Source organism: Acomys russatus, chromosome 18 (genome assembly GCF_903995435.1).
Source record: "Acomys russatus chromosome 18, mAcoRus1.1, whole genome shotgun sequence".
NCBI lineage: Eukaryota > Metazoa > Chordata > Mammalia > Rodentia > Muridae > Acomys > Acomys russatus.
Window position 1 is genome coordinate 15,729,527 of NC_067154.1, and position 12,610 is coordinate 15,742,136.

At 36.3% G+C, this 12,610-nt stretch overlaps 1 protein-coding gene across 2 annotated transcripts in view; it reads right to left on the reverse strand.

Annotated features, from left to right (window-relative positions):
- Rb1 (RB transcriptional corepressor 1) overlaps positions 1–12,610 on the reverse strand; it is a 136,983-nt gene that overhangs the window by 71,802 nt on the left and 52,571 nt on the right. For both annotated transcript variants that reach the window (XM_051160824.1, XM_051160823.1), the window contains exons 11-16: positions 11,315–11,392; positions 8,089–8,176; positions 2,408–2,524; positions 954–1,010; positions 838–869; positions 680–756 (exon numbers count right to left, since the gene is read on the reverse strand). In XM_051160824.1, coding sequence (XP_051016781.1) covers positions 680–756; positions 838–869; positions 954–1,010; positions 2,408–2,524; positions 8,089–8,176; positions 11,315–11,392 — 449 coding nt within the window. The remainder of the gene's footprint in view (positions 1–679; positions 757–837; positions 870–953; positions 1,011–2,407; positions 2,525–8,088; positions 8,177–11,314; positions 11,393–12,610) is intronic.

A 12,610-nucleotide genomic window follows, 5' to 3' on the forward strand; every position in this document is an offset into this window, starting at 1 on the left:
AATGGAAGAGACTTTGCTAACTGTGTTAGAAAATCATCTCTCTGAAAAATGTGCAGATTGTGGTTACTTATGAGAATTCAGTTTCAGTAATTACTAATTTAACTTCTTTTATTCTGTAGCTCTATTATTAGATGACTGTTCCTCTTTTGTGTTCTGCAAGGACAACTTTTTAATATTTGAAACAATGTTTGAAAAGTAATATATTTTAAAACTGTATTTAAAAACAGGTATGGGCTTTTAATCTGTTATTTTCAGCAATCATTAAATTGTTATAGCTATTATAGATGTAGCAGCTAATTACTAACTATCCAGTTTCTGGTGGATTCCTGTTCCTGGTCTCATGAGCACAGACACATAACAGTGTTGTCTACAAGCATCGGCTGTTCTTCAACACCTGTGGCACTTTACATGCTCACAAGCCTGTGTAGCAGTTTCAGTAGCTACCTTTCCTGTATTCAATATACTTAGAGCAGAAACCTGAAATGATTGACCTGTTAAACCATTTAAATAGCTGTAACACCCAATTACATTGCTCAGTACATACTGGTCTACAGTATGACTTTTTCTTCTCACTGCATAGATACAAACACAAAATAAAAACAACAAACTCACAGCATAACTTAAGTGTTTATTTACTTTAAATTAAGCTACAGTGTTTATTTATTAAAATTTAACTTACTGCTATACGTAGCCATTACAACTTCAAGAGCACAGGCCAATAAAGACATATGAAAGATGTTGTCATTTAGGAGTTTGCTAAAGGGAAAAAAGAATGAATTATTTAAACATGGCTTTTATTTAAAAAGAATTGATTTATTAAAGTTAGAAAATATTTACCTAAAATTCTGAATGGATAAACGTTCTTCTTCCTAAAATAGATAATTTTTAAGGTTTAATTGAAATTTTGTTTATGTCAGCATTGAATTTGTTTCTATTTTTTCTGTTTAACTTACTGATTTAAGCATGGATTCCATCACTCGATAATACAATCGGACCCCAAGTTTATATCGCTACAAACAAAAGGAAAAATAAATATTTGTTTTAGAAAATCAAAACCTAATTTTTGTTAGTCTTTTCTTGAAACACACTCTGCTCCTTCTAGAGACATGACTAGCATGAGATCGCAAAGGCTAGTGTGTTTAGTCCAAGGACTAATATACACTAATGGTTAGCACTGGAAGTAAGGTAACAGACAGCAGGGCTAGGAGCTGATGACGCTCCTCTGCTCCATTTCAGCCTGCTCACTTGCTCTGCAGAGAGTGTATGCACACTACTATCTTAACTACTTTATACAGCTAGTCCTTTTGGAGACGCAGAACATTTGTTTTTGAAATGGCGACGATTAAAGAATAGTTTCTGCCTGTAAAACTCAGTAACACTAGCACAGGCCAAAACCCAAACCCAACCAAAAACCAAAGTTGATCTAATCAGTAAATGTTTTAAACAAATAATTAGTTCCCATAAATAAAAGAAAACAAAACAGACGTTTGAATTACAGATACATATGCACATTAGCAGTATCCCTTTATTCCAAAATAAGAAGATATGTCCCACATGTACTCAAAAGGTAAGTGCCACATATACTCAAAAGAATTTTAAGTATAATCATTTAAACCAGTGATTCTCAAACTTCCTAAGACTGCTGTGACCCTTTAGTATAATTCCTCATGTTATAGGGACCCCAACCATAAGAGTATTTTTGTTGCTATTTCATAACTGTAATTCTGCTACTGTTAAGAATTGTAATATAAATATCTATTTTTCCAATGGTCTTAGTTAACCCCTGTGGTAGGGTCATTTGAATCCCAAAAGGGGTCACTATCCACAAATTGAGAACAGCTGGCTGGTTTAAACTAACCAGTGGCATCAAGACATAACCTCAATATACTGGAATAAATATTACGGTAGATAACGCTACTTACTTTTATGCTACTACTTACATGTTAATGTCATGTAGCGAAGTAGGCCAGAAGCAGAAGCAGTCTTAGAGAATTTAGACAACATGTTCACGACCACACAGCCCCGGCCGTACCTCAGAGTTACATGTAAGCACTAGTTACATTCCTGGCACTCACATGGAGGTCTCACCCAATTAGTTTATTAGTTTATTTTCTGAAATAGTACTACCACTAGTAACACTGAAAGTGGTAGTATAATACAATCTCATTTATGTAGTCATAGATTTTAATTTTTTTCTTAATTTTTAAATTGCATACTCATTTTTGTATTACATGCTGTGCTGAAGAGAGATTTCACCTATATTTTCCCTTAAGTACCAGCAAACACATACATCTGGAATATATACCATCTGTCATTATCTTATGCCACTATACAAATATTAGCACAGCACACTGTAGAGACACCTGATTTCTATATTGTAGCACCAACAAATGTGCTCTCAAGTTACCTGTACTCCAATGTCAACACATCCCTGGCCCACAGCGTTAGCAAACTTCTCTTTAAAGATGTTTCCAACATCCTTTACTCTTTTCAGGATATTTTCTTTTGGATTCACTGTGCAATTCTTTAAGAAATACAAACAGAATTAAATATTGAGGATACTGTTTGACCAGAATTAACATTTTCCTCTTTCATAGTAAATGACTTTGATCTGCTGCTTGTTTGTGAAAACAAGTAAACACTTCCACTATAGCAAAGTAAATGACACTACAGAATATGACCAGTCAACACAGAATTCCATTGTATGTTAGAAACCAAAATTATTCAATGCAATGAAAGTTTTCTAATGTTTTAAGTCAGTTGTTTTCAACCTTTCTTATGCTGTGACCCTTTAATACAGTTCCTCCAGGCCTGGTGACCCCTAGCCGTAAAATTTTGTTGCTATTTTGTAACTAATTTTGCTACCATTATGAAATATAATGTAAATATCTGATATGTAGGATATGCAAATATCTGATATGCAAACCCCCAAAAGAATTATAACTCACAGGTTGAGAACAGCTGTTTTAAATAAAAACCATATACAAAGCCTCTCCATCTATTATAAGTTCCCATAAAGTCGCCTCGGTTACAAATTGCTTTAGGGGCTGAAGAAATACTAAGTGGTTAAGAGTACTGACTTCCAGAGGACCTGGATTAGATTCCCAGCACTCACATGGAAGCTGACAACCCTGGAAACGCCAGTCGCAGGGAATCCCTATGCCTTCTTCTGGCCTCTGCAGGTACTACATGCACATGGCACATAGACACAAAAACACCAAAACACATTAAAAAAAAAAATTTTTTTTTTTAAAAATTAACCTTGTAACCTTACTACCCAAAAGCAAATAAAGAAGTAAAAGTAAGATTTGGGTTTTATTTCATTTCCTAATTAAATTATCTTTAAGAGAACAAGGAATTAGGCAAATCATTTATCTGTATTTTCAGGTACAAAAGCCAGAATAATTACAAGTAATGTTTATAATAGTACATAATTTATACTATGTTATATTAAAATGTATCACAAACATTATTGATATCTCTTATAATCAAATTAATTTTATTTTTTATAATGTTGATGGATCATATAATCATATTATACACTGGGAAATAAACTTTTGAAATTTAACATCAATTATAATTCTTTGCACAATGCCACTAAAAATCTAACTCACATCTTGTAATATCAATAATTGCTACTTTTACAGAAAATAGCTCACAAATGTTAGAAATATCAGACACAGGAACACAACACGCACACACACACATTTCTTGGTATAATATTGTTGTTGTTGTCAAAATGTCTACATAATTTCTAAGATTTTATGTATAGGAAATATGGCATCTTTTTTTCCCAAAAAAGGAGAACAAGAAGGAGGAGGAGGAGACCAAATTAATATAGAAAAAGGTAAAATGTCCAGCTATGGTTGAGGCAAGAAGATCTTGAGTTCAAAGACATCCTAAGTTTGAGTACACAGTGAAATGGATGGATGAATGGGAAAAGGGAGAAAGGGAGGGAAGGGGAAAGAGAAAAGAAAAACTCAAACCAAAAAGAAGGAAGAGGAGGAGGAGGAAGAGGAGGAGGAGGAGAAGAAGAACAAGAACAAGATGATGACAGAAAAATGTAATCGCCTTCAAAACATGCTTACCCTAAGGCCATATGTTATCTTCAGACTGTACAGGAAGCTTCAAGTTCATTAAAAAGTTAAGCTATAAATTGTGCTGGAGAAAATGTCTTTAAGACAGAATTTCTTGTCCAAGTAAAGTATTCAAGATGATATCTGAGAAGAAATTATCTTTCTTTAGCATCTACATTACCCTTGCTTAAAGCTGTAAACAATTAGGTAGATAGTTGGCCAATATTCTTGGCCCATGGAATTATAATTTTCTATAAATTGGGCAAAGGTTTGAGGAATGATTATGAACAAAATGACAGAGACTGCTTTGCTAATTTCTGGACACAATACAATAGTAGATAACAACAGATTATGATAAGAACTAGATGGAACAGAAGATCAATAAAGGCTCCAGCTAGGCATGGAATGGTTATGGATTTCTGTGTAACTTAACCTTTAATCTAGATATGAATTGAGGGAGCCACAGTAAATGCTAGTGCCCATTACCAGTCTTATGTTCTTGCTTTTCTGAGGGAAAGATAACAGGAGCTTTCAAATATCAAACTTAAGGCTTGTGAGGATTGGCAAGGGCTACGGTGAAAGGTAACTCCTATTAGTTGAAACTATTAGCTGAAATAGACAACAGTCAGACTTAGCAGCAATGGAATCTTAAACAGGAAGGTCTTTGAGATCTCAGATCTTTGAGAAAATTTAATGACAACTTAAACATTCAGCTACAGCACCTATCACAAATCAAGGGTAAGGCATTCTCTCTCTCTCTCTCTCTCTCTCTCTCTCTCTCTCTCTCTCTCTCTCTCTCTCTCTCTCTCTCTCTCTCTCCAGTAACCCCAAACTAACCTTGGGGTTACTAGGAAGAAATTTCCATGGGAAGGCTTAGAGAGAGAAGAGGGGAGAGGAATAATTTGTTTATATTATAACCACAAAAATAAAAGAAATAATTTAAAAAGAATAAATTGCTAGAGAATATACATAAAGAAAAAAGAAAATGAACTCTCAGAAAAAAAGGGGGTGGACTAGAAGCTGTCCTGTGGGAGCTGGTGAAAGAGTCAGAATAAGAAAGCACACCCTCTATTGCAAAGAAGGAGCTTTGGAAATTGCAAAGGTAGTGAGTGATAGACACCGGAAAAGAAGTAAGACACGCCAAAACTAGCTCCTACTGGTTGCTCCCTGGCTGGGAGGGGGAGGAGAAGCAAAAGCCTCATCCAAAAAGTAAAAGCGAATGGCAGTCCTCCTCTGAGAACAAGGTCACAAGCCTCACATCTAAGTGAAGGATGCAACTAAACAGGGACTCTTCTAGATGCCAGATCTGCAGTGGAAAGAAATGCTACTTTGTTATTGAGTATGACTCTGAAGAAAATGATCATGGTGAGAGGCAGCATGCTATCTAAGCTGAACTACCTTGTGTCTGAAAGCATGGAAGAAGCACAAGTCAGAGTGTCTGAATTTAACCTGCCACAAACAGCAAACAGCACTGAAAGACATCTATGGTTTTGAAAGGGGAGTCCAGGACTTGACAAATCAAAAAGTGAAGAGGGCAAACTATACAAGGAAAGCCATTCAGCCCTCAGTAGCTCGGAACAGACCTCATAGACTGAGAATGGCCTGTGAGTGAGAAAGTCTGGGCCTAAGGTTGGTGGGTGTATTAACCATGGGGCCACCTATTTGCCATTCAGTCCCTATACTATGAGAAGTCTGAAACTCTAACAGTCTAATTACAATAGGATAATTAGTACTTGGGAGATTTGAAAGTACAAAGATAGGTTCTCTATAGGTCTCCATGCTGCTGCACTTATGCCCCATATTCACAGTACATTTAGGGATACTTTCAGCTAGGACACTCGGCATCGTAGAGCATCTGAAAGAATGAGTCTGGGGAGGGGAACACACTGAAAAACTAAATGTGACCATGCGCCTCCAATATGCCCATAAGGGAAGCTCCTCAAGTGGAGACAACATTAGCAGACATGAGATACTTGTCCAATACAGACAATACTAGACTAAATCACAGGAAGATGAGTACCCACGAGTCCAGCAGGCCTTTCACTATGGCTGTGAATACACCTGCAGTCTCCAACTTTCAAAGACTCAAGAAAAAGCGGCTCCAACGTGTCATCTAGTATTTTTATGAAAAGGTTATTCTAATAGCATAAAAATAATCTCAAGAATTGACAGTTGGGATTACTTAAATTAAAAAACACTACCCAGGAAAAGGAACAATTAACAAAGTAATTTTCTTACTGTAGAGTGAGAAAAACAAAAACAAAAAAACTGTCAACCACACAAAGAACATACAATTACCAATAATTCACGAGGAACTGAAAAAATAAGGATGCCAAACTAAATAATCTATTCAATGTTGAGTTAATAGGTGGCTCTCAAAAAAAGAAATACAAATAGACAGTAAGTATTTAAAAAGTGTCCAAGATCCTTAGATAAATAGCAAGTATAAATTAATACTGTTTTGAGATCCTATCTCACTTTAGACAGAAAGAAACAACAATAAATGCTAGTGAGGGTATCACAGAAGAGGAACCCAGACATATTGCTGGTGCGATGTAAACTGATACGGCCACTATAGAAGTAAGGATGGAAGTTTCTAAAAAACCAAACCAAAACAAAACAAACAATCTAAAAAATATGTGAGACTCTGTGTCAGGTTTCACTTGCCAAGAACACTGAAACTAGAATTCTCCTCAGAACTAACTATCCTACTCCTGGGTACACAGCCAGAGGCCTCCAAGGCAGCCCATGGGTGACACTTGTCCCATGTTTATTGTTGCACTACTTGCAAGTGCTAGAAAATGAATGCAACCTAGATGCCTGTAGACACAATGGAATTTTACTCAACTATAAAAAAGAAATCATATTTGTAAGAAAATGAATGTCACTGGAAATCATTATATCGAGCAAAATAAGATAGACTAAGGAAACCTACTAGTGTACTTTTGTTCACTCATATGAAGAACCTAAATTTAAATTGGGGCGGTGGTGTGAAAGGAGACCATGAGAAAAATAAGAAATCTTAAGGGAAGGGGAAATGGGTAGAAACCATTTAACATGAAAGAAGAAAGGGGGACTCAAAAGGGGGTACAGCAAGGAGACTTGAGGGGAAGATAAATTACAATATACAGTGAAGCATATATATAAATATGATATAATGGAACTCATTACTTCTATGCTAACTTAAAATTAACAAGAAAAAGCATACATATTGAGCAGTAGTCAAAGAGAGAGAGAGGAAAAAAAGATGGGCTGGGAGATGGCCCAGTGGGTAAAGTACTTGCTATGTAAACATGAGAGCCTAAACTTGGACAGCAAGCCACCCTGAGGTGGCACCAGGCATCTGTCACCTCAAAGTGGGATTGTAGCAACAGGAGGACCCAATCCTGGGTTCTCACTGAGCAGTCGGGATAGCAATTGGTGAGGCTGAAATTCAGTGAGAGATCCTGTCTTTAAAAGTGAAGCGAAGAGCTATAGAACACAAACTACCAGATGGTGACACTAGACTTCACAAACACACATACATGCAGATAGAGCCATATAGAATATGGGAAGGAAGGAAGAAAAAGAAAGTTTTTAAAAAGGAAAAGGGAGAGGAAGAGAAGGAGTGGGCAGCGGTGGCACACAGAGATTAGCAAGGGCAGGCGGGTCTCTCTCAGTTGAAGGCCACACAGTTCCACATAACCAGTTCTATGCCAGCCAGGGCTACATGATGAGACCTTGTTTCAAAAAGGGGGGCCAGGGGAAGAGGAGGAAGGAATGAAACGGGGGAAAAAGGGTCTCAAAAGTGAGTAAGTTAAAAGAAAAGTAGTAAATATAAGAAAAACTAAAACTAATAATGTTTAAATAAAATAATATCAAATCTGGGGCAGTTCAAAGAACAACAAATAAAATACCAAATAAGACACGTTGGATGGAAGATAAATGTTTTAAACTATACTTAGTACTTTAGCTTCTAATTTCAAAGTTCTTTCAAGATACCAGAAAAGGTGATCTTTTACATATGGCTTACATTGAAATAGGAAATCAGTTTTTCTGATGGTTGATCACTTGCAGAATTTAAAATCACCATTAATTGTTGGATAGTATTCATAACAGCCCTAAGGAGAAAACACAGTTAGAAGCATTAAGCAACAAAGGAAAAAGTTAAGAATGACATACAACTATCATTTAAGCACAACTTTTAAAAATACTATGTATCCCATTTATATTGAGAAGTTCCATGATATGAGCTTATTTAAATTAAATAAAAATCCTTTAGCATGTTGCAGCTTAAAAATTACAGGTTACTTAAATATTCGGAAAAGTATTATCAATAACGACAATTGTAGAACTGATATATTTACTAATAAAAATAAGTATCAATACTAATGATAGAGAATTATTTGTCAAACCAATGACTTTTTCTAGAAAATATACTGTATATTTTCATATTATGTGAACAGGTAACTGACATTAAAATGGTATTCTTTCAAGAAAATGCTACAATTAAGTGTCAATTCCCCATGTCAGAGACAGAACCTCATTATACAGTATAGGCTAAACTCAAACTTGTGACAACCCTCTTGACTCAGCCTCCCAAATCTGGAGATTATAAGAAAGGACTGCTATTCCTATCTTTAAATATTATACACTTTCAAATAAAGACACTACGATAGTCTGACACTCATGTGAAGAATCAAAAGAACCTTCTTTTCAGGTATCTTCAAGGAAAGAGAGCAAGGTCCTGAGTAACTTTAAAAGTCATTTCTACTAAAGTATAACATTTGCCAGTCTCTTGGGACAACCATAATTCTATAATCTTGCATGCAGACACACACTGCATGTAGTATAAAGATTGGTGTTGTAGCTTTGTAGTAGCAATATATTTGAGACATGTATAAGGATGCAAAGAACCACAGACTACTTAGGACTGGAAGGCTGATTTAAATATAATGCAAAGCATGCCGTGTTCTTAGCCAGGTTTCTCAATACTTCATCTTTCACACATTACAATTTTTAGAGCTGCTCTTGATAAATCTAAGTCACAGTGACCAATGCCACAAATGACCAGTTATTAAAAATGTAATTGCAGATGTCCTTGAAGCAATCAACTCAAACACACTTGGTCTTTCTTTTTCTCTTTATTTTTTAAGATTTATATATTATGTTTACAATGTTCTGCCTGCATGTGTACTTGCCCACCAGAAGAGGGCACCAGATCTCATTAGAGATGGTTGTGAGCCACCAGGTGGTTGCTGGAAACTGAACTCAGGACCTCTGGCAAGAGCAGACAGCTCTTAGCCTCTGAGCCATCTCTCCAGCCCCACTCGCTCTTTCTGGACTCTGGCACCTTCTCTCAGATTTGTGGCATTGTGCTCTAGGATCCCAAGCCATACCAGCTCACTGTAGCCTAACTTCTATCCAGTTCTTATGACAGCACTCCTCAGAGGTCAACCCTTACCAGCTCACTGTAGCCTAACTTCTATCCAGTTCTTATGACAGCACTCCTCAGAGGTCAACCTTTACCATCTATTCTTGCCTTTATATTTCCTGGCTTCGGGCAGACATGTGTATTTTTCTGTTCTTAACTTGCCTTGATAATTCTCAGATCAATGGGTGCCTTGCATCTTGCTGCTTACTAGGTATCTACATAAGTGCTGTAAGACTAACATATGAAAAATGAATCCATTGCATATATCAAACCTGTTCCTGCTCCTCCGTTCCCACCACTATTCATCTGGTTCAGATCTTTGGCATGTCTCAGCTGAACTACTCCAATAGGTCAGTGCAGAGATTTTTCACTCACCATGGGTGAAAAGCACAGGCATATAGGATGAAAAGAACTCTTCAGGTTATTCTAATCTGCATCCTGGTCTAAGCACTAAGATGCACCAATCGTTCTGTTTCTAACCTGCTCTGTACATACTGTTCCCTCATGAACCACTGATATGGATAGCTATAAAATTACAGTCTGGGCTGGGGATACAGTTCAATGATAAGGTGCTTGCCTGGCATATGCAAAGGCTTGAATTTGATCCCTGGGAAAACAAAGGGAAAAAAAGAAACAAAAACTCCACTTCTCAGAGACTATTTTTATTCTTTCTTGTGCTTATCACCCATTTAAAACACAAGCCATACCATGCACTAGGTAAAGTATGTGAAGGCAGCATATTAATACCTGTTTTCTATTCCTGCAGTTCTAGCTCCTCATCTCACAATCAGTGTAGAGCAAGCTAATGGTTCCCAGATACACTATGCTGTGCCATATTTCAGTGCCTCTTCATTATAATATTGCCTCTCAGTAAAATTCAGTTGAGACACAATTTCATACAATTTGTGTTACTTCATTAACTTGGTCATAAGTGTACTGCTATGCTGGTGTGATATCTACTGTCATTTGATATGTGTCACTGCTTGCTTACAATGTACCAACCACCATGCTAGGTCTTAATTATTAAAACTGTGAACAAAAAAGCCATGGTCCATATGGATAGCAAATTAAAGGCTATTGTTTCTATTAGTGAAAAACGTATAAACATGTAAAGGATTTATAGTTACATTATGAACATAAAGGAAGAGATGGCAGTCCATAGAAAGAAGAATTTCGAGAAAGAATGCCAAGTATGAAGGCTTTAAGAACAAAAGAGTCCTGACAGGTCAAAAACTGAAAAAAAGGCCAGCATGTAGCCAACGCAGAGTAACCAAGGACAAAAATGAGGTTAGCCAGGCAACATAAACTTGGTTATGTAAGGTTTTGGGGACTGTTAAGCAATTTGCTATGTATTCTAAATGCAACTAGAAGTAATCAGAGGGTTTGAACAGTAGTCAACACACACACTGTGATTCACATTCATAGAATATTACCTGTGGCCTCTGGAGAACAGGCTTATTGGTACAAGAAAGCTACATGGTAAGAAATGAATGACAGAAATGGAGAAAAGCACATGGACTCAAGAAATACTCGAGCATTTAGCTAGATCTGATAATAGATACCAAAGGGGATATGAGTGAGGAAAGAAGATAAAAACAACTCTAGGTTATGCAACATGAAATGCTAACACTTTTTCTTTCTGAGATGGAGCATGCATTTTACGTATAATATTTGTACCGAAGCAAGTCATAAATAGTCTAGACAAAAAAAGTCCTCCATATGTATTCATTCCATGCTGTGCAAATACAAAGCCACACAGGAATGAGTCTGAAGCACTTAGACAGCACTGAATAAACAATTATAATGAAAGCTGGAAAATGCATACCTAACTGGAGTGTGTGGAGTAACCACATTTGCCTCTTCATCAGGGTCGCTTTTTCGTGGCGTTCTCTCTGTTTCAAAACTAAATGATAAGCAAAGTAACTCATATTGAAATTTACAATTTGTACTTATGGGTCAAAATAGCAGTAATTAAGTAATAATAAATATCAAAACTAATTACTAATTCCTGTTGTTCAAGCATCACATAAATGTTTTCTATAAAGTAAGTGTAATGGAACAAAGACCCTGGTGCTGCTTGTATGATATTTTTTTTTTTAACCGCCATTCTTCAACATGGGTCTCCCCTCCACAGCTTTACAGAAAAGTGGTGTATCAACCACTGAGGACAATATTCTGGAAGGTGGAAGATGTTTTCCAGCTGGTGGTATTAACAGCCAAGCTGTGTGCACTCTTAAAACACTGCAGCTCATGTTTTTCAGTGCACTATGCTGTCCAAAGATTTCATTTCTAGAGCTGGGCATGGTGGCGCACACATTTAATCCCAGCACTCAGAAGCCAGAGGCCAGTAGATCACTGTGAGTTAGAGCTCGAAAAACCAAAAGACCAAAACAAAACAAAAAGACAAGATTTCATTTCTACTTAGATAAAACTAAAAACATGTAACTGTTTAATTTCTTTCTTTTTCTTCTTTTGTTTGTTTGTTTTGTTTTTCGAGACAGGGTTTTCTTGTGTAGCCCTGGCTGTCCTAAACTCACTTTGTAGACCAGGCTGGCCTCAAACTTACAGCAATCCACCTGCCTCTGCCTCCCAAGTGCTGGGGTTACAGGCATGTGCCATCGCACCCAGCTTTACTTTTTAATTTTTAAATTACATGCTTTTAATTTCACAGTAAAATAATTATTCCTAAAGAGTCAAATTAGCTTCACATATGAACAGTTAAAATTGAAATTGCTCTCAGCCATTTCCTATTTTAGGAATCTTATCTGATAAGTCAAGAGAATATTTTTCTTAAAATACTGTTTTAAAATGTCAGTAAGGCAACAGTATATAAAAAGGATGGAAGGAGTAAATTAATTAGCTCAACCTTTTTCTTTTAGTACACATTTCAAAGCTATCTAGGTGACCAAAGCAAACAAAACCAGAAAATTGTCACAGTGCACACTTCACACTAACTCTCTGTTTGTTATTAGTTGTATGCTTAGAGAACTGCCTTTGCACTAGGTGAAGACATTTTAGAATAATCTGTTATAAAAGATATTAAAAGATCTATAAGTTAATAAAAATCTATCTAACATATCTGAATAATTATCAATCTATATAAAAAAGCATGTCAGTTTAT